Source organism: Notolabrus celidotus, chromosome 9 (genome assembly GCF_009762535.1).
Source record: "Notolabrus celidotus isolate fNotCel1 chromosome 9, fNotCel1.pri, whole genome shotgun sequence".
In the NCBI taxonomy this organism is placed as follows: Eukaryota; Metazoa; Chordata; class Actinopteri; order Labriformes; family Labridae; genus Notolabrus; species Notolabrus celidotus.
The window spans coordinates 15,191,450-15,213,874 of record NC_048280.1 but is presented as its reverse complement, the minus strand read 5'-3'; the positions used below and the strand labels follow the sequence as shown (position 1 = coordinate 15,213,874).

General features: G+C 40.7%; 1 protein-coding gene across 5 annotated transcripts in view; it reads right to left on the bottom strand.

The window, feature by feature from the left end:
* The window catches only part of pde4d (phosphodiesterase 4D, cAMP-specific), a 210,160-nt gene that overhangs the window by 16,448 nt on the left and 171,287 nt on the right, over window positions 1–22,425 (bottom strand). For all 5 annotated transcript variants that reach the window (XM_034692165.1, XM_034692163.1, XM_034692164.1 and 2 more), the window contains 5 exons: window positions 10,249–10,440; window positions 8,398–8,434; window positions 8,231–8,307; window positions 7,781–7,830; window positions 2,011–2,123 (listed from right to left, as the gene is read on the bottom strand). In XM_034692165.1, coding sequence (XP_034548056.1) covers window positions 2,011–2,123; window positions 7,781–7,830; window positions 8,231–8,307; window positions 8,398–8,434; window positions 10,249–10,440 — 469 coding nt within the window. The remainder of the gene's footprint in view (window positions 1–2,010; window positions 2,124–7,780; window positions 7,831–8,230; window positions 8,308–8,397; window positions 8,435–10,248; window positions 10,441–22,425) is intronic.

The window sequence follows — 22,425 nt, the reverse complement described above, 5'->3', positions numbered from 1 at the left end:
CTTCCATGGGGCAGACTAGACACACACAGACACCGTTGTGTCACATGTCAACAGTTTGCTTACAGAACATCAGCAGCATCCTCTGAAAACCCACATCAAAAAAAGAAAGACCTATCATTGATTACTATTTCCATGTGTTGTACTACTTTAACACTCTACATAGATTATTTTAGAGAAGTATATCATACATTGTAAGTATTAGTCTCTGTATGAGTGCTGCGTCAACATGTCATCTTCCTGGTGTGAGATCCGTTATGAAAAACGTACGTCACCTTGTTTGACCTGGTGTCCTAGAAGTCACTGGGCTTAACACAGTTACTTATAGGATGCTGATTTCCAAAGGTGAATTATTTCTTTGGCTATGTCAAAATCTGACTGAGGTCATCGCTGAGGGGAACAGAGTGAACCATACTGCTTGCTCAAGCAAAACATCAGCACCCAGACAATGGGATTTCCTGAGGACTCAAATAACTGATATAAGTGTTGTTTGCAGCAATGTCACCAGACACATTCAGAGGACAGGAGGTGCAGACTTTACTTTACTTAGAATAATCTAAAAGCAGCTTGTTCTGTGTTATTGTTATTTCTTAATGTAGCATTTCTCTATCGGGATGAATTAAGACATGTGTTGAGTCATGATGAATGAAAGTCTGCAGGAAACAGACATAAAATAATGGCTATGTGTGGGAGATATAGTGGCTGTGTTACCTTTAATGTGTGTGTGTTGCAGGAGTGAGGCAGGTTGGGCCTGTGGCTGTTGCTATGACAACCAGCAATAGCTGTGCTGGTGAGCAATAGTGAGGTACTGCATGTCAGTGTTTTTTTTTATCTCCCCCAATTCTTTTCACTCCTGAATGAGATCGACGCCTCAGTGGAGCGTGTGACTGTGGTGAAATCAGAGGTGAATGTGTGTGTCTGTCTTATTCCTTTGTCTGCACGTCCTTCGCCTCTCCCTGGTCTGTCCCCCCCTCGTGTGACATCACACAATGTGACATCACCAGAGCCCAGAGCTGATCAGCATTCAGAGCAGCGCGGCAGCCTCCCTCCATACACACATATGCACACACTTTAGGCGACTGAGCATGCTCGCAACGCAACTCTCTACCTGCATGACGATGCTATCACTAACACACATCGGCAGTACTACACAAACAGACCAATGTACACTTTGATGGCTGATTGCTGCAAAACACATCAAGCATGTAATATAAACATAGAGCTAATATGATCACTAATTGATGAGTGTGGAAATAGGGTACTCTAGGGGCTCAGATAGTTACTACTATAGATGAATAAACACAACTAATGAAAGGAGACTTGATGCAGTGGAGCCAATCACAAATAGGGAAATCCTTCTTGACTACATTACTACATTATCTTGAATCAAATAACAATCTGTCTTCTATTGGGGGTTTGTCTTCTTGCAATTTTTTACAAAATTAGGCTGCACGGCATTTTGGCTTGTCCTTGTGCAATAAAGAGGATTTCCCTGCTGTCAAATGTGAAAACTAGATATATTAAGCATACTTATCCAGAAGATAAAGCCAAACACCTTTTCACAGCCACTTCTAGTATCAGGTGTTCAGACAAACCACAAAATAATTCTGGGACTGCACAAAACAAGAAATTAAATACATGGCGCCTGAGCGGTTTACCTGGATAAGTATCTCTGGAGCTCTACTCCAATCCAGGCCCTTCCTTGTATGTAAATTCAAATTTCTCTACCCTGCATTTCCTGTCTATCTCCAGTTGTCTCTGTCAATATAAGGCAAAAAAAAAGGCCACAAACAAACAAAATAACTGTTTATCCAGAATATCATGTATTCCCTTCTTAAAACAAGATTACAAGCAAATCTTCATGGCAGCCTCAAGCACACAACACATTGACACCTGGGTAGCAGCTCCTTCATATGACTGGACATTTCAAGTCTGATATTAAACAATCAAAAGCTATGACATCAGATACGGCAAAGTCTGGATATGAAGTGCAAACTTTTTTGTTGTTCTTACCTTGTTGGATGCCATCTCGCTGACCGAGTGTCTCGTCTGCAGTGTCTCCAGCTGGTCCAAACACCAGTCCAGCTCCTCCAGGGTCTCAGTGGCCAATTTCTGGTAGGCCTCCTCTGCAGGGGCAAGACAGGAGGGCAAGGGGTCAGTAAGGGCCCGCTTCAGAGGGCTAGTGGACGGCCCAGGCCCGGGGTCTCCCACCCCACATATAGCTAAGCTGGGATACCCCGAGTAGACACATGGGTGACTCTTCATACTGGACAGGTGAGCCAGCTGTGGGGGCCTGGGAGGAGGGCCTTTGTTGTCCTGGATCCTAACCCACAGATGAGCAGTCACAGGTCAGCTGAAGCAAAGAAAATCAACCCCCAGTGCAGTCCTAGAGCTCAAGTCCTGGGCCTTTCATTTGAAGTCAAATACAATCCCAAGAGTACAGGTGCAGGGGATGGATGGCAAACAGCCACCCAAGTCTGTTGTGGATGTCCGAACGGATGTTAACAGTAAGAAATCTTAAGCAGAGGCAAAAAGGAGCAACAGCCAAAAGGACAGTCTCACTCATACACAACACCTATATCACAGTCAGTGATCTAGCTGTATAAGGTTTAGGCTGTCATTCATAAGGGAGATGTAATTCCAGTCATGTAGCAGGATGAAGAGCAGTCTGCTTAGCAGGCCCATGTCTGCTATAGGAGGGATGGAGGGAAGACAGGGACGGTGGAAAAGAGGATCCAGTGAGCGGCTCAGAAGCAGTCAAGATCAATGACAGTACTGTCCAACATGAAACACACACCGGATTGTTCACTGCATCCTGACATGCTTAATAAATACAAAGACATCTCACACACACTGACGCTAACAGACACACACATGCACACACACACACACACAAGCACACACACACTCACACCAGACAATATGCTAACCAAAACACATCCTGATTTTGTCTCCTTAGCCTCTCAGTCAATAAAAAACATCCATGGTATCCGGGAAGCGAAGGGAATAATCCGGTGCTGTGTGTCTCTGTGTGTGTTAGTGTTTCCTATAGATGCTGTGTGTATAAGGGGGTGGGCTGCTGTTGCTTCGGCGTCCCTGGTAGCCAAACGTGCTGCTCTCCCCAAGCTGTACCTAAAGCCTGAGAGGACTGCACTGTGGACGGGGAAGAGAGAGCGACAAAACATGGAGCGGAGTAACAGAGGATTGAAGCTAAAGCTGGGAGCTTCCTATACTGTGTGCATTCATGCTAATATGTGCTCTGCATACTGATTCACCTATACACCGAGGTAAACAAATTGATGAAGCAGATACGGTAAAGATGGAGGAGGAATACTCAAAATCACTGCAAGTGTGCATCAGTTTGAAGTTGAAGACATGTTCCACTCAAAGTCAGCCTATGTTAACAGAAAATGTCACCTTGTCAGAAGCCAATTAATATTGATGCCCTGACTAATTTGGGAAAGCACAGGCTTTTAATGCGATGTGATCTGTGATCTAAGTGGGGGGGTCACTTTAGCTGTAATTCAATTACAGAGACAGAGAAAACAATGGCAGATCAAAATACACATGCGTCAAACACAATCACTTGATGCTGTAGAAGCTTGAAATTTCAGGTAGTGTTTCAGCTTTATTTAAGCCTTTAAAAGAATACCGGATTGTCTTTATCAAGGTTTAAATAACAAAAGGCTGCTCTTTCATATTCTACTAGAGCAGTATGTAGCATTTATAGCATAGGGTTGCATGTGTATTTCCTGTGTCATTGAATATTCAACAGGGCTGTGATCATTTAGAGAAATGTCTCATATTATTACTCATATTATTATATTATATGTCAATCCAGCAGATCACTTGTCTGTCAGTGCTGCATATCAGTATATAAACACAGCCCAAACCATCTCAACCTCTTTGGTTACAAAATCCCCCTTCTTCTCCTTCTCCATTGTCTTTGACACATCTCTTCCCTCACTCCTTCCATTACTCCCCTTCCTCTCCCACACTTCTCGTTTCCTCCACTCCTCACTGAACATCCTTCCTCCGCCCCTCTTTTGTCTCCTTTCTGTGTCTCTCGCCGCTTTCTGTCTCTCAGTCTCCCCTTTCTTTCTCTCTCCGTCTCTATCCCCGGTGTGGTGTCAGTGGCTGGGGTGCTACTCTTTCTGACAGCAACTGCACTGACGTCAATGACATTCTTCTCATGCTTAGTGCGACATCAGACACCGGCGCACGGAGAGGCCACTCTGCTACACAGACACAGGGCTGCAGCCAAACTATGTACCGGAACAGCTCAACGGTGAAGTCGGACTGTGAGGGGAGGAAGACTAGAGAGAGGGAGGAGGAGGAGAAGGGGAGGGTGATAAAAATGCAGATATAGGGAAGGAGCAGACTGAACTTTAAAAAAAAAACATCTCATTTTTGATACATTGTTTGAATAAATCATAGAAGTAGATGTTTAATTCAGTCTGTATTAACTTTAACTACTAAAACACAAGGCAGTTGTTTATGAGTTACAAAAAATTAAATTAAGGGACTAAAAAAAGAAGTAAAAAAGGACTTGACTAAAAAGGTTTAGGCTGAACCTTAATTTTATAATACTGACTATATTTACATAATATATATATATACACTACCAGTCAAAAGTTTGGATCACCTTCTCATTCAAGGGTTTCATTTATTTTAATTATTTGAAAAACTGTTGATTTTTACTGAAGGCATCAAAACTATGAAAGAACATATATGGAATTATTTAATTCACAAAAAAGTGTTAAACAAACCAGAATATGTTTTATATTTTAGATTCTGTAAAGTAGCCCCCTGTTTCCTTCATGACAGCTTTGCACCCTGTTGGTATTCTCTCAGTCTGCTTCATGAAGTGGTCTCCTGGAATGGTTTCTAATTAACATGAGCCTTGTCAAGAGTTCATTTGTAGAATGACTTGCCTTCTTAATGTGTGTTGAGACCATCAGTTATTGTTCAGAGGTAGGGTTAGTACACAGTGGATAGCCCTATTTGACTACTGTTGTAATCCACATTATGGCAAACCATATTTGTTAATAGTTTTGATGTCTTCAGTGTTAATCTACAATGTTGAAAATAATCAAAATAAATGAAACCCATTGAATGAGAAGGTGTGTCCAAACTTTTGACTGGTAGTGTACATAAAGTTAACCCTTTCACTACCAGGTATGTAATATGCTCTGAGTATTTATGTTGTAATATCATATGATACTATTTTTTCAGGTGTAGCAGATCAAGTTAAATGTTATTGTATTTCCATTTGCTAATCACTTAAAATTCAACTAAAAATAAACCCACAATATTCCACCATATTCTTTACTATATAGTGAAGCTGTATTACTGTAGTGTGCCGTATGAATTAGAGTGACTGGAGGGATTAATGATGTGTTTTGATTCTGATTCATTCCTCATCCTTGTTTAGTGTTTTGTAAAGTTTCTTTTTATTTCTCTAGAGCCTCAGGAGAAAGTCTTGATATTTTTAAAAAGTTGTGGGACATGTATTGTTATGGATAAAAGTGAGGCAGGACAAAAATGTAAAATTACTTATTACCTCTCATCTGCTTCAATTGGTGAGTGAAAGAGCTGGCATCTATGCTTTTTCAAGGAGTTTGAGGAGACCTGGGCGCTATAACTGTAACGTTCTTCATTATTTAGAGCTTGATACTTTAAGTCGTCATGTTTCCATATAAAGCACAGAATATATGAATACAAACCAAAACTAGAAAACTTTCACAACACTTTGAATTTAGTATGTTCACCCTCGCTATTCAACCAGCATCAGATTTTTAATACACTATGTGAAAAGTCCAGCACAATATCTAACAAACTGTCCTGCTTCTGAACAGTAAATCACAGCCAGGTGACAGAAAAATGCATTGACACATAGGGGAGACAATGGCAGAAAAATACAGCTGATAAGTAAAGTAAGTAAAAAATAAGAGCTAATGATTCTGAATGTAATCCTTCTTTAACACTCTGGCTTCCTATCACTGATATATGGACCAACTTCCAATTATGCTTACATTATTTATTTTATCTGCAACATGAGTTAGCCTCCACCTCAGCAAGACTTTGCATTAAAATTTGTCAATACTCCTAAACAATAATGCTCATGACTCAGAGCTGTCACTAATTTATAGCATTGCCCATAATGGCAGAGCATCAACATCATTGTGCTCTTAATATAGCACAAAGTCACAAGTTCTTAGTCCACTAGCAGGTTATGTAGCATGAAGTTTATTCTTAGGAGCATTACCAAGACAGCAAAGAAAGCAAATTAGGCTCCTTGAGTTATTTCTCCTCTTAAGCACTAGCAGTAACAGTAAAACAAAGTGTTTTATGACCCCCTCTAAGATAAACAACAATGTGTAGATTCTATGAGTGTCTGTTCTTATGCTTAAGGGATAATGCTACTAAAACATGCTGCAGTGAGATGATTTATAGTTAAGTTTACATGGTCTCTCCTTCAAACACCAGCTCATAGGTCACAGGGATTGATACTGCTGAAAAGTGACTGTCAAGGACAAGTTTATTCCATCCAGCTCAGACTGTCTGTGCCTTGTCCTCCTCACTACAGAAACTCTTTAAGAAGGGCAGACAGGCTGTGCAGAAGACACAGCTGGTCTAGTAGTGGTTACATGATATCAGAATATTTCAGCGAGGGCCATATACAAGGACAGAGAGTGCATTAGTGAAGCATTGCAAAGTCGTGGATATGGATGAAATGTTAAAACCTGGCAGCCTCATGGCACTCAGCAAGCACTTGTCTTTGAGCTTTCTTCATCTTCATTTAGAGATTAGTTTATCTTCAAAGTTGACTTCACTTTACTCATTTAATGAACACCAATCCAAAAAAAGGACAGTAAAGTTACAAAAACTTCCTCTATATAGGGCGGATGGTGACATGTAAGCTTATACAGTTCCATATAAAAGCAGAAAAGGTAATCCACCAGTCTCCTCAATTTATGTTATGTCTAACACAAAAGTTTACTGACTTCTCAAATGTCATCCTAACTTCCTATAAAGAGTCTATTCCTGTGCTCCAGTGATATATGTGTCCACAAATAATGTCCACTGTCTGTAATTATATTCTGACTGTGTTGGATATTATATTCACGTTCCTTGACTCTTTGCACAAAGTGTCGTTTTTATTCTTAGAATAAACAAAATATCACTATTACAACCACAGCAGCATCATACTGGTTTGAGTCTGTTCTCTTAGCCTTCAATATCATGTTAAAGAGTGAAAAACATGCAACTATGACTTGAGTGACATCACTTCCACTATTATGCATCTATAAGTGGTAGATAAATGCAGAGCAAATTACTTAAACCACACTGTAATGCTGCTATAAACAGATATCAGAGCATTGTAACTGCAATGTACAGAATTATTGACTCATTATATTTTACTATCAGCAGATCTTACAATTTCACAACCCCAGCTTCTACTATGTGTGCTAACAGAAAATGTTACAGTTGTATAAAACACCCAAAGCTTCCTAAAACCGCATTACTATGTGTTATAAATTAATTACTAGACTGAACAAGCATTACTTCTAAAATATAGAAGGCTAGAGGTAAGCTGTCACTATAAATACTAACAACAGTTACAATACAAACACGCACGTACGCGCACACCACACACACACACACACACACACACACACACACACACACACACACACACACACACACACACACACACACACACGTATATACACACACATGGAGCGCACAAGGCATTGTGCTTCTCTTTCTGTCTACATACCTGTAAAGGTGGTCTTGGTGATGGGGGGCGGGTTACACATGGGTGATCTCCTGTCATAGGGGAATCAAACATAAACACTGAAATATTTTCTCCCAAAATACACTGGAAGAACAGTTTCTCTCACTGTTGCCTCTGTTTTTCTACTTAAAACTATCTACATGACTATTAGGTGCTCAGAAAAAGTACAGCAACACAACTGACTGTTTGGTACTGTTGTTGTAGTTCTCAATATGAACAGCAGAGGGAGCACAGATCCAGTCTAAAGAGCACTGGACACATGATGTAGGAGCAGCATGTGAACGACGTCTTAGTCATAAAATGACTGATCAAAGATTAATTTATGCATGCACGCTTCACATTGTTCTCTTTGATACAGTCAATCCGCCCTCTCTGATGGATTTCATCATTTGCTTAACAAAATAAAAAAGTGTGTGAAGCTTTTTAACTTACTTATTGGACGCTCTGTCTTGTTGTAGGTTAGTTAATGCACCAAAGTTGTTCCGTACTGTTCTCAAACTGGCGAGAACCTGAAAAGAACACGGCAGATTAGGGTTCAATCATACAAATCTTTGACCAGTCACCAAATCATGCCAAACAAATCAAACACAAGCGCTCACCTGTGCAAATGGCGTTACAATCATATCGTCACCATGACTGAAAGACACAAAGAGACCAGCTTTAGCATCATGATACAGGTCTACAATATGTTGACATTGGACAGCAGAGGAGCATAGTACACTCATGTTGTGAAAGTGTCAAGTGGAGAGGAGGTGTGTGGAGGGAGGTGGGAGGATCATCACATCAGATTAGTTTCAGTGTGTCTGATGCACTCAATCACAGTGACATGTTCACCCATCACGTTAGATACCAGCTGAGGCCCTGACACTCATCGAGGAACAGTTCAAGACTTTTGTAATGGAGAAGAGCAGAAATATTAGAGAACTTCACTCCGGATACGTATAGTTCTTCGGGAAGTCCGGTTTCCATTATCTTAAGAGATGTTATGACTGCAAGGACAGGATAAAACCTTGAAGCTTGAACACTTGTCAAAAGGTTATGTTCCTCAAATTCTTGCTTTTTCTCGTCACCCTCCTTTCTTTCTTTTCTCCCCTCTTCTGCCCTCTACTATATCATGAACAGGCCTTCATCATTGTTTATGTTTGTACTGACTTTTGTTTATCTGACTTGACTCTAACTTATCTTTGGGTTACACACGTGGCTTCTGTAAAGAGCCTTGCTCAAAGGAAACTCCTTATTAAGAAGTGGACAACATCACTCATTCAATCCCAGCTGAAGGCATTGTATCCAGTCACAGTCCAGCTGACCCCTGAGCTACACTATTACGTTCAAGAGTCAGTCAACATTTGTTCACCTGACAGTAGTGTTGGTGTCACAGAGCTCTCAGCCTAGAGCTCAGTTGTAAAAGATCCACAGTCACGTAAACTGAAATGCCTGAAGTGTCAGACTAAGGGAGGCTTGTCGTGTGCTCCTATAGCAGGACACACAGAAGGTATTTAGAGTAAAGATGACAGACTACATAGGCTGCCAGAGAGTGACGGAAAGAATCTTTGTTGACAAATGATAAGGAGTTTCAAAGTTGAACTTCACTGTGAAGCATTAAAAATAACTGCACATAGCTCTTAGGACAAGTAGCCTCTTGCTAGCTGAAACATATTTCATTGTAAAGTGCAACAAAGTAATGATAGAAAAGATTTTGAACAAAGGATTGCAGGATTCTTGCTTGGTAACTGGATAGTGGGTGAGTGGGTGTAGGTCAAAGAAGGATCATTGGTATTTTCTTCAGAGCAAAAAGCAGCAGCGAGGAGGAAGTGTAAGGTTACTGCAGGACATCATTTTTCATCCTTTTGTCTTTTTCTCTTTCCTTCAGGCTGGATCGAAATGCTATATTTCCAGTCAATGTATTTATTTCCTGTTGTGCATAGTGCATGTAACTGGATACACACTAATATATGGAAAATAAGACCTGTGCTATAAACATCTACGCTGACCCGGACTACAGCAGCTGGTTTGTGTGTGTGGAGTGTTCTAATACAGTTGTTAGGCAATGGTGGGAGAAAGTGTTAAAAAGGACAAATGATTGCATCTTTGTAGAATGTAAACAGACTAAATAAAGCTTGTAAGATCCCTCCAATTGTCCGGATGATTTATAGAAACATAATCAACAATGTGGCAAAAATATCAGTCACATAAGCGTGCTTGTGGATACTTTGTGATTGTTCACTTTGTTTATGCAACTGGATATGTCTAAGAATAGATGTGACACAATCAGCTGGTGGTCATGCACACTTCCCATCAGGGCGAAAGCAAGCAGTGTGGCAGCTTTAAAACCTGGTCTAATAAACATCAAGCTGTGACAGTTGTTCAAAGAGCAGAAAAGATGTATGTGCTAGCACAACAGGGAGCATTGGGGTGTGTCAGATAAAGTTTCAGGTAGAAGAAGCACTCACATGTCACTGGCAATGGAGGAGTTTCGGGACATGGACTTGGGCGAGAGGTCGTAGTCGCTGTCCGATCGGTAGAGAAATGACTCTCGCCGTTGGCTGTGGACAAAGTTGGCCTGCAGGATGAGGCCGGAGCCCGGGCTGGCCATCGGGTCCAGGGGGCTGCGGCCTGACGATGTGCCATTGTCCACATCGAAGCTGCAAATGGAGAGGAACAAAGAAAGAAAAAACACACAAATAAGAATGTGGGGATGCACACATTTCTCTTGTGAAGAAACACTAACATTAAGTTTTCTAATTGTGTGCTGCATGTAACAGATTGTTCATCAAGCTGCATGATATGACTCATCTCTTCTTGCTTTTATAATCACAAGCGAGCATTAAATACATGTTAGAGGTCTTGATGACTTCAGAGATATCGCACATTTTGACTGAGCCCACATGAGTGTTTTTCTTTCCATATGTTGTCTGGTGATGAGCTGTGAAATTCAAAGCATGGCATGACATTCTTTTACTGTACATGACGTGTGTACTTCATGGACATGTGGGCCAATTAAAGACTCTCCATATATGCTGGCTGGCGTAAATTCTCTTGCTCAAGGGCGCCTCTGGTTCACTTGCCTGGGCACTGCCGAGGTGCCCTTGAGCAAGGCTTCGAACCCCCAACTGCTCGGGGTGCGCTGGTTGATGGCAGCATCCCCCCCTGACATCTCTCCCTAAGTGCATGTCCACTGCATGTTGTGCATAACATTGTATGTATACCAAAAAAAACTGTGTGTGTAGCATGACCAAAAAATAAAAAATATAATATCCCCCATGGGGATTAATAAAGTACGTTTCTTCTTCTTTCTTCTTCTTCTATAATCTTAACTATTTAAATCATAATCAGACGGTACTTGTTATCTGTCTGATTGTGGGATGATTATGCGAGGAGGTGCATCGCGACGGTTAATGCAGAGATGTCATGAAGTAACCCAAAGGCCGGTAGGGAATACCTCTGCTCTAACAAAGCCACTGACTCACAGCTAAATGTCTTTTCATAACGGGTGACACCGATTCCCACTGGGGTGTCATGATGAGCTTCTTAGTCTCCTAGGTGATTGCTCACTAAGGTGATGACTAAGGCCCTGTCACTGGGGATATCTGCTTCAACACTAAAGCTATCAAGCTATCCCATAATCCCATCTGAATGTGAAGGTCAGGGGGCATTCCCTGAGGTCCAACATGCACATACCAAGGGAAAGACGTCTCAAATGACATCATCCTCATCCTCACTGACGAAGGGAGACATCAATCAATCAATCAATCAATCAATCAATCAATCAATCAATCAATCAATCAATCAATCAATCAATCAATCAATCAATCATCTTTTGATCCAAACAAAGTGTATGTTTGTTTGTCATAGTTGCAAGTTTACTTAATGCTTCCAGCTTTAAAAGTATTGCAAAAATATATTTAGTTATCATTTAGAAATCAATAAATCAGTTGATCTAACAATGTTTTCAATTCCACAAGGGGCAATGTATAAAAAAAACACAAGAGCTATAATATGTGCTAAGTTAATACCAATATTTTAGTAGACTGATAAATAAACAACTGGACAACATTGTAAAAGAATCGGTCTTGATAAATGAATCAAAATAATGAAGTCTTTCGTCAGTAGTCTTCATAAAAGATAAAAGAATCAGGATATCAAGAAATAACTAAGAATATTATCTCTGACTAAGCCAGAACACCTTGCACATGAAAGCTTTTGTAACTGTATGTGTCTGAATGCAAATGCTTGCACAAGGGAAGAGGATGTCAGAAAAAAAGTGTGAACAGTGCAAGTACACAGTGAAGACAGCCCGTTCCAAAGATGAATTCAAACCTCCAACAAGTAAAAATATTCTTTGTTATCACACAATGAGGTATAACAAAGGTTGCTGTCATCACTGTTTTTGTGCAACAAATGATTCACTGACCCAAAAGGTGCAACTTATTATCACTTCTAGCTGTGTTTGGCGAGTTTGGTTTGTAGGTTGTGAAAAATGTGGATTTTATTCATGGGTTGTAATTGTGAGAGTGATTCTAAGAAGAGGAAGTCATTATTTATCTTAAATCAGAGGGAAAAAAAAAAGTTGATCTCTGTGTATGTGAATATGGTTGGCACAGCCACAAAGGCACACAGGACATGCCAGGCATATTTCTCACAGCAGCTAAATGGCTCCCAGCAGTGTTATCTCTCTGTGATCTCTGAGAGGAGCAGCAGCTACGTGAGTGTGAGGTTTTTGGTTGTGGAATGAGATAGCTTGGACGACTGCCTGATGACTGAGGAAAGGGCAAACGTGTTGTCCTCATGCCTGTCTCCAACTATCTCTCTATCTTTCACACACACCGTACACACGCACACACATACAGCAGAGAACTATGTGAGCCGCAAGGACTCAAGAAAGTTTCCTCAAGAGTTCTTTTTGTCTTGACTTACACGTGACACTTCTATCCATGTCCCTTATACTCTAAATTCACAAAGCAATCACTTTAAAGTTCATGTTAGCATTCAACCACTTCCTTACTAAGATTATGAACCACAGGATATGATGGGATACAATACTGTTTGGAAAGACTATGGTGTGGTATAATACGGTATGGTATGATGGGGTATGGTATGCTAAATACATTATGATACTGTACTATCCATCCCCATATGATACAATATTTTAAGTTAGGTTACTGTATGTTACGTTACGTTACGTGACTTAACGCTACGTTATGCAAAATTAAGTTACGCTACATTATGTTATGTTACGTTACATTACGCTACGATTCATTAGATTACGTTACATAACGTTACATTGCTAAGACCTATACGTTACGCTATGTCACGATATGATGCAATATATCAACCATACCATACTGGCTTCACAAGATACATTACACAACATTAAGTTACGCTACATTATGTTACGTTACATTACGTTACATTATGCTACATCATTTCACGTTATGTTACATTAAGTTACATTGCTAAGATATATATACGTTACGCTATGTCACGATATGATGCAATATGATATCATACCATACCATACTGGTTTCACAAGATATGGTACAATACATTATGATACACTAGAAATCATGTAATACATGTTACGTTATGATACAATTTGGATGGTTAGACATGATACCATACAAAGCAATATGGTAGAATACAATACCACATGATATCATGTGATACTAAATGACACCATGAGATACAACAGAATACACATTGCTGCTTTTGTATGGAACTCTGTCTTTGACTTGGCTGGTACATGCTTTCAGCTGCATCCACAGTGGTATCAGTAAATAAGAAAAATGAATTAAAAACAGAGACACAGAAGCTCATAACAATACCAACCACAGACAGCAATTATTGCATATTAGCTACTCAGAAATGAATACCTTAAGCATTAAATCAACGCCAACCAACAGGTTATCAAACACCATCAAACAGAAACTTTATTGAGCAGTAACTTCCTAGCTACCAACACCAAAAGCTACAATTATTAGCCATTGTTATGACTCTCTATCGCACCATAAAACAGCAGCTTTGATATTTAGACATTTCTTTGTCAACAGTTTTCATTTGTCTGTGTATAGAAGATCAAATTTGTATTTTTTCCTCAAAGTGCGACCTGGTGTCTCTCCTGGTCTTTCCCATCTATTTCCCTCTACTCCCTTACTGCCAGACCGTCATTGTTTAAGTGATTTCAAAATTATCAAGTTTATTCAATTTGAAACCCTGAACATGACAAGGAAACATGACTGGCTTGTGAAAGTCAGTTTATCCCACTGTCTTCCCATTGTAGTTGTAAATTATAGGAATTTTTAACAGGTATTCTCTACACAAACACCCCCCCCCAAGTGATCCATCTGTTTTTCTTTTGTACTATGGTTGTGAAAACAAAAATTGACATCACTGATGTGTACACTGCAATCAAAAGTACAAGTCAAACTGTCCTCCAGCTGTTCTGCGAGTACTGTTAGTGTGTTTAGACATGTGTATCATGTGTTTGAACAAGATAGAGAGAACAGACAGAAAGGGAGTGAAGGTGCTGAAACATAACACCCAGCATATGTTTTAACGACTGATTCACTATCACACTTAGTCCGACGTCACAGATGACACACATCTCAGCCGAGCCTCTGACACATAATTCTACTCACAGTAGCGTGCATGTCTGAACTGAGTGTGTGTTCACAGTTTCACTCCCCAGACATGCCCTCTCGGGTATGACGGAAGAATTTTTCACAAGAAATCCACTGAAGTATTGCACCAGTACTGACATCACAGTGGGATAACATGCTTGGCTACAGGCTATCAACTGAATAGTGCTCTAAACACTAATCAGTGATGGAGAATGCAGATAAATTTGCACTGAAGCTGAAAATTACACATACATCAAACTGACATCTTATTTAAGTAATTCATGGAGGGTAGAAAAATGACGTGGGAGACTTAACCTTGAAGTTATACACACATTAGGTTAACAGTAATTCATTGCAACAAATTAAAATTAAATCTCAGCCACCTCTACATGGATTCATGAAGCCCCCACAAAGCTGGCTATCTACTTTTCATAGCAAAACATCACAATTAATTTTCGCCTGTAGTTGTCAGCTATTCCCTGATTGATTCAAGCCCTACATCAGACTATTTCAATACAGATGCTCAGTCTAAAAAAGTATAATTTACCTTAAATTGTCCAACAAATATACATCTTTGTGTAGACTTGGCAAACTCAACCATCTAATGGGTTGATTGCTAGTTTTTCCATAATTTGTCTGATCTTTAACAACTAGTTGGATAAAATGAGAGTATCACAGCACCCTGGATGGCACAGTGTGCTATGTCATGTAGCTTCAATAGCCCACAGCTGCACAAGAAGACAAAAAGACGGCCTGTAGGGACAGAGTTTCTCACAGGAATAAGGTTTCATGCTTCAGTTTGAAAAAAAGGAGGGACTGTTTGTTGATGAAGAATCTTTCAGCTGCGATGTAACACGGCATGGATAGTTGAAAACAAGAAATGTACAGTCGTTAAAGGTCACTGTCTGAGGTGTTTAAGTATTGCTGTGGTGACATCTTGCTGATGGGTGAAATACGCTCCATGCTTGTGAACACTTAACAGCTTTTTAACCTCTCTGAGTGTTGGACTTGTGTCTTCTATCCAAATTCTTTCTCTGTCTCTCTCTCAGACACACACAGTCACTCACACACATTAAACTGTGTGGATCAATGAATCTTTCATATTCATGTCTGGCAATTATAAACACCACAGGAGTTGACCTGACAGCGCTGTGAGAAGACACAATCCAGAGAGAGATCAGGGCCTTCCAGTCTGATTAATGATCAGCTGATGTGAGGAGAGAGAGGCTGTTCTACAACAATGTTCAGAGGGCTATAAATTGCACACACTGCAAAAAAAAAGTGTTATTGTCTTCTCTAAAGGGTAAAACGGATATAAAACCAAGATGTTTCAAAAGAATATAAAACAGATGCCCAAACTTTTTCTACACGTTTGAATAAAAAACATAACGAATTATAAAACCTGTAGGAACAGATGTTTTTGTGAGGAGTTTAGTGGTGTTGGTCAAAACAGAGCTAGGTGATAAAGCAGAGAAAGAGAGAAGACGACACTTAATTTATTATAGAAAGCTGTGAGGACAGAGAGGGGAGCAGACTGAGTAAGGACAAGGAGAGACATGTCAGAGCTGTGTGTGTGTGTGTGTGTGTGTGTGTGTGTGTGTGTGTGTGTGTGTGTGTGTGTGTGTGTGTGTGTGTGTGTGTGTGTGTGTGTGTGAGAGAGAGAGAGAGAGAGAGAGAGAGAGAGAGAGAGAGAGAGAGAGAGAGAGAGAGAGAGAGAGAGAGAGAGAGAGAGAGAGAGAGAGAGAGAGAGAGAGAGAGAGTGTGTATTTGTGTCTATTCAAGTGTCTCTATTTACGAGGACTGGAGGGACTGCATGCTGCGGGAGTGTAGGTACATGATCCTGAACTCGTGTGCGGTAACCTTGACCATGTACTGAGTGCAAAACAAAAACCCATTACAGAGGAGAGAATATAGACAAAAGGTGACACACACAGAAAGGCCAGCACATTACACACATCATGGAAAAGCTGCTGCCTTCCAGGTGTATACATAACTCTTTAAACTTGTAGTAGAACAACTATCACTATAAGACTAGAGCATTACTATTATTAGGTAAGATGACCTACTCTGTAACTCAATGTCCTTTTCCACAGTCCTATGGAGTCCTGTAATGACACTATACAAGATAGGACCTTTGTTTCTGTTGTGCTTATTCACAACATTTCAGAGACAAATTGGGGAGTATCAAGGAACAGTGCAGAACATTGTTGTCTGCATAAAGATGGCTATTGAAGTTATTAAAAAGGATTTCAAATGGTCGGAAAAAATTGAGAACAAGACAGGACCCAGTAGTGAACCCTGTGGAACCCCTTTAACAGTAGTTAAAAACACACACAACCATTCTAACATTAAATGTTACTATCCATGAGTCAGACAGTCCAGAAATTAGTTATACTTATATCTAAAACTCATATCACACTAACCCGTTGTTAAAAAGAACATATGACAAGATGGCATCTCGTAAGGCCATGCATTTTGGCAGTATTCTGATCTAGACAATGCAGATAAAGCCGAATGTAGGCTGTGTCTGGTTAAACGGACATAAAACCACCTGACCTGAGCAATGTAAAACCAACACAAGCATGCGGACATAAGCCTGCAAGGAGGACAGAAGGCTGGTGGTGCTAGCTCTGCTTACAACAGCACCACGCTGAAAACAAATCTGACCTTGTTCACCTGCAAATTATGTGATCCTGTGTTTAGTCATGTTAAATATATTGTGCCAAATAGGGATGTCCTGATCCCGATTTTAATTACCGGGTTGGAGCTGATCTGGACATCATTTAACTGATCAGGGATCAGAAATATGTGGGTCATCTCACCTCAATCATATACATCAGCTATCGTAAACTGAGCACTATTTGGGTCAGAATACAAAAGCGCAAGTTACTTGGCATGAGAAATAAACTCAGTACACAGAGCTGGGAAAAATAAGGGCCTGTATGATCTGATCGCATTCTACTCAAAACTGTTGTACTAAGATAATAATCGCTCATCAAAAAGTTCAAAACAGTCACACAAAAAAATAAAGGTTTTCAAACTTCTGTGTTTAATTAAAGGTACTGGAGAGGACCACTTGGGTTCAGTGCCGGAATTCAAGCACCACATGCGTCAAAACATGATTTTATCTCAAGTTAAGTCAAGTTAACCACAGAGAAGTTGTCAAAAAGTTAATTTGTCTTACAAAATAACAACAACAAAATTGAAATAGGAATGATTTTACAGAGACACTTTTCAAACGGACCTTCTGGAAAGCCAGAAGGGCCAAACCAAAGCTTACCACCAGAAAACATGAGCGAGGGATAACTGAGCTGTGAAGAGGCCAGCACCCACGGGGCAGTCAGGCCGAACAGATAAGTGGCTGACCACTCACTGATAACCAAGACACATTTTCTATATCTGGCACCGCATTCAAACACACCTCCTTTTAGTCATGGGGTTCACACATGATAAGTGAGCAGCCATTCAAATACATGCAGGTACTAAATGAACTGAATTAACACTCACTGGCTTGGGAATAAAGGGAAATTGGTCTTTAACTGAAAAACTGATGATGCTTATGTCACGTTAGCTGAGGACTTTTCACGACTGTTCATATTTTTTCAAGTTAAAGCAGCCTCAAAGTAATGATCAGGATTTGGCTCTGAGCAGACAGCAACAATAAAAAAGAAAAAGCATAGGTTTATGTTTGCATTCAAGTTACAGTCTATCACAATGTTTGCACTGTCTCATGCTCTCTTCCTTTCTGCTACTGGTTTTTCATGCCATGTTCCCTTAAGTCGTGACAGTGCTTTAGTGTCCACTGTCACTGTGCCTTTCAGAAAACTCAGTCATGTAAGACTTACTAAGAGGTCACCATGGCAATGTGGCATCATTTCAGGTCAGACAGCTCAAAGCAGAGCAGCTTCTACATACAGAGGGGTCCACTTAACTATGAACCTATTTTCAGTACTATTCACCATCTCAGGTCTGGATTATTAAAGGTCAAATGTTAGATAAGTTGCACGTTGTTGGGCCATATGAGAGGCAAGATAACCTTCAACATTTACAGCCTGTCTTAGATGCCTGAAGGTGCACTGACAAAGGCCAGATACAAACACTTGTTTAAAATCTTCACCCACTTATACTTGCTTCATATTGGGGGTGGGTGGGTGGGGTGGGGTGGGGATGATATGCTAAGCATATGTTGACTTGGACATCTGTCTTTCCCAAATCCTCATGTTACACCTTCCCCAAACTCAACATGCTGATCACGGCTCAAATGTCTAAACACACAAACCTGCTTTAACAAAGGGGGGTGGAGTGGGCTCTGTTTGAGCTTGGACAGGCAGGGGGGCATGTCACACCTGAACCACGTCAAAGTCTTAAATACACAAACACATGTAAACCTATGAGCACACAGGCACTCATGCAGGCAAATAAAGACACAGACCCTGTCAGAAACTTAAGCTAAGAAAAACAAACACAGGTGCTTAACTTGTGAGTCTCTCCTGAGAATTAACAGACTTAAGGAGATAACACTAGCCTTGCTCTGCATGCATACACACACACACCTATCTTAACAAACCAGCTGAATCATCACCCAAAACTCAGATGTTTTAGGTGATACAGTCACAAATCTACAGTATATCTTTAAGACATGGATATCTTAATAATGAAAGGCACTCAAGTGATAAGAATTAGTGAGGGAAGCTTTGATAAAACTGTAAATAACAGAAGATATGCAGGCAGGACAGATGGAGGAGGCGGTATGCTTTGTCCAGCTGAGCGCTGCTTTTGGTAGCTATTCAAGAAGATGGCTCATGCAAACCAAACATGGCCACATTCTCCACTTTAAACAAGAGAAGGAGAAGCTACAATCTGCAGTCAGCCCTAACTCTGATATCAGATTTATACGTGTATGACAGCACATGACCACATCTGCGATCTGCAGAGCTACAGCCCCTCAAAGACCTAATTAATACGTCTTCATTTCACAGAAGCGTCATGTCCTGCTGCGGAGCAGATTAATAAAGTGACAATGTGAGAACACAGTGAACCCTGCAGGGAGGTCCGACAGGGATCAGACACATGCTGCCGGGGCAACCGTCCACCCGACGACACTGTGTACTCTTTCCAGTGTCGTTGTGATCCGTTTACAGCTCTGCCTCAAACTATCACAATAGGAGAACCTGTGAATATTCACTTCCAATGTGAAAGCTACAGGGTAGTTTCTTTAGTTGGGAATGGGTGCTGACAGGCAAGGACAAGTAGAGGCAGGAGAGGGAAGGAGACAAGAGGAAAGAGGGGGGAGGACAAGGCTGCTGTTTGTGGCCCCTGGCATCGCACTGTGCATCCTGCTTTTATCTGGAGCCATGTGCAAGCTGGAGGACGTATGGAGTGACACCACACATTCCAGGATGAATGCTGCCTCCGCTGCTCTATAACCTTGCGTTTAAGTCAATCTTTCATAGCTGAAGAGAGAGCGAGTTCTAATTAAGCACTTCGAGGGTCATGAGAACAAACACAAGTGTCATGTTATTGAGTTACTCTGATAGAGTACAAAATGCGCTGGAGTTGAGGACAGAACTAATCTAATCTTATCACAGAACATGCCACTGCCTTGCTTGGAAAAAGGAAGACACTGCCATATCTACAGGACACAGAAGGCACTAAAGTCAGGGAAATTTCACTACAGAACGAGAGCTAGGACACTTACAGATTCACTAAGCAAGCCAACCAGGATGGCAGTAAAAAGAGGGTTAAGGGCTAAGCCAGTGAACCAGAGGAAAGGTATTTCAAACAGCTGGTGGCAAACAATAGAGTCAGACACACAACAGGATTAACGTAACAATGTTTCCAGTAGAACAAAGTTCCTGTCTTATTTACCAGATTCCCTCTGTGGTCCTCAGCGAGCTGGTGGAGCGCGACCGCGGCTTCAGGATGATACTCATGGTCTGACTTTGCCTTCCACATCCACACACATAACATCTGCAAACACACGCACACAAACACACACTCCTTCTACAACACCCGGTGCCCTCTGAACCAGCCCTTCTTCTTCTTCTTCTGCAGCTGTGTTCAAACCAGGACTGCAGTAATCCAGGTAGTCAGATCCAAGTCAACTCAAAAACCTTAGTCCAAGATTATTCCAAACTGCTGCTGTTCTTCCACAAGCTCCGACTGTTTGACAGTAGGTGGTTCTTTTTCCTGCGCTCTCTCTCTCTCTCTCTCTCTCTCTCTCTCTCTCTCTCCCCGTCTCTCTCTTTTTCTCTCTCACTTGCTCTTATCTTTCTTGCCAGATCAGCCTGTGATCTTCCTATTTCCTAATCCAGCCATGTGCTCACTCTGTTACTCCTTCTCACTGTGCCTCTCTCTTTTAGGGCCCCCCTTCTCTCTTTTTCCCCCTGACTGCTGGAAATAAGATCTCCTCTTCCTCCAATGTTCTTTTTTCTCTCCTTCCTTCCTTCTCTCTATCTCTCTTGCTCCTTCTTTGCAACTGAGTCCATGTCTTTCAGTTCTTTCAGTCCCCTTGCACTCTCTCTCTCTCTCTCTCTCTCTCTCTCTCTCTCTCTCTCTCTCTCTCTCTCTCTCTCTCTCTCTCTCTCTCTCTCTCTCTCTCTCTCTCTCTCTCTCCCTGTCTCCCTGTCTCCCTCTCTCCCTCACCCTCCCTCGCTCTCTGTCTCTTGGTTTCCCCAAGCTGCAGCCTGGGTATGTCTGAAGTGGGAGGAGTTGTTTTGGTATAGTAATTCCTTGAGGGGCGGGACTTGTATCACCCAGCCATCCTAACAATCGCTCTGAGTGTCAATCTCTTGGCTGCCACAGTAACCAAAAACCAACAGCTCAAGCATTCCAATGATTAGGAAATAGAGGGTGCAAAGACATTTTGGTAAAGGGGAGCACAATATCAAAAAATGAAATTCATGTGTGCGAGTGAAAAGATGTTGAAGGAAATTCTGCAAAGACAGTATGTATTATCTCAATATTAATTAATAGTATTTCCTCTCAAATTACTGAGTAGTAAACAGCAGGTTTTTAACATTACATTTTGTTTTGTGTGCATATGAGTATATTGGAAAATATATGGAGGAATACATATTTCAGGTATAAGTAAATATTGTATTTTTTCAACCAAATCTAAAAATGTGTCATAAATCTGACATCCCCTTTAAAAGCATTTCGTGCATTTAATGTTTCCCCTCATCTTAAAGGATTAGGATGGATTTTAAGATTCAACTGACTTTTAAAGCGCAACATGGACTTGCCCCTCTATATATCTCTGAGCTTTTATCCCCATACAAACTTGGACGCAGTCTGAGATCCTCTGGCAGTGCTCTGTTAGCTGTTCCAAGGACCTGACTGAAAACTAAAGGGGACAGGGCTTTCTCAGTCAGAGCTCCTACACTCTGTAACAGCCAGCCAGAGATCAGACTTGCAGAGTCAGTCCCGTGTTTTATGTTGTTACTCAAGACACATTTTTACAGAAAAGCTTTTATTGTGTGATTTTATTTAATTTTAACTCTGTTTTTAAGGGTTTGTTTTATAAGCTTGCATTCTTTTTAGTATTTATTTCATTTTATTTTTTAGTGCTCAATTTTGCTTTGCACTTCTTCTTGTTTTTATTGCCCACTGTGAAGCACTTTGTTACCTGTGTTGAAAAGAGCTATATAAATAAAGTATTATTATTATCATTATTATTATTAAAAGAACAGCCTTAAAAAGGGAGAACAGATCCCTCTGTACTCAGTTTCTCCAAAGCTGCTTCACACCTAAATCTAATGCATGCAGTTATGAGTATATGAACACACTGAACCTATTTCAGCCCTCCTCTAAAAGACCCGTTATTACATTCAACCCTCACAGAGTATTTTGTTTCTCATAATACCAAGACAGAGTAGGTTATAGTCAGTATTCGTCAGCAGTGCCTCAGTGGTGGTATAATCAAATCACGAGCGTGCTAGTATCTAGTCTTCATGAGGAACTCAGATGACATTTTCTGCTGAGGTGAATCAAGGAGCTAAAGTTCAAATT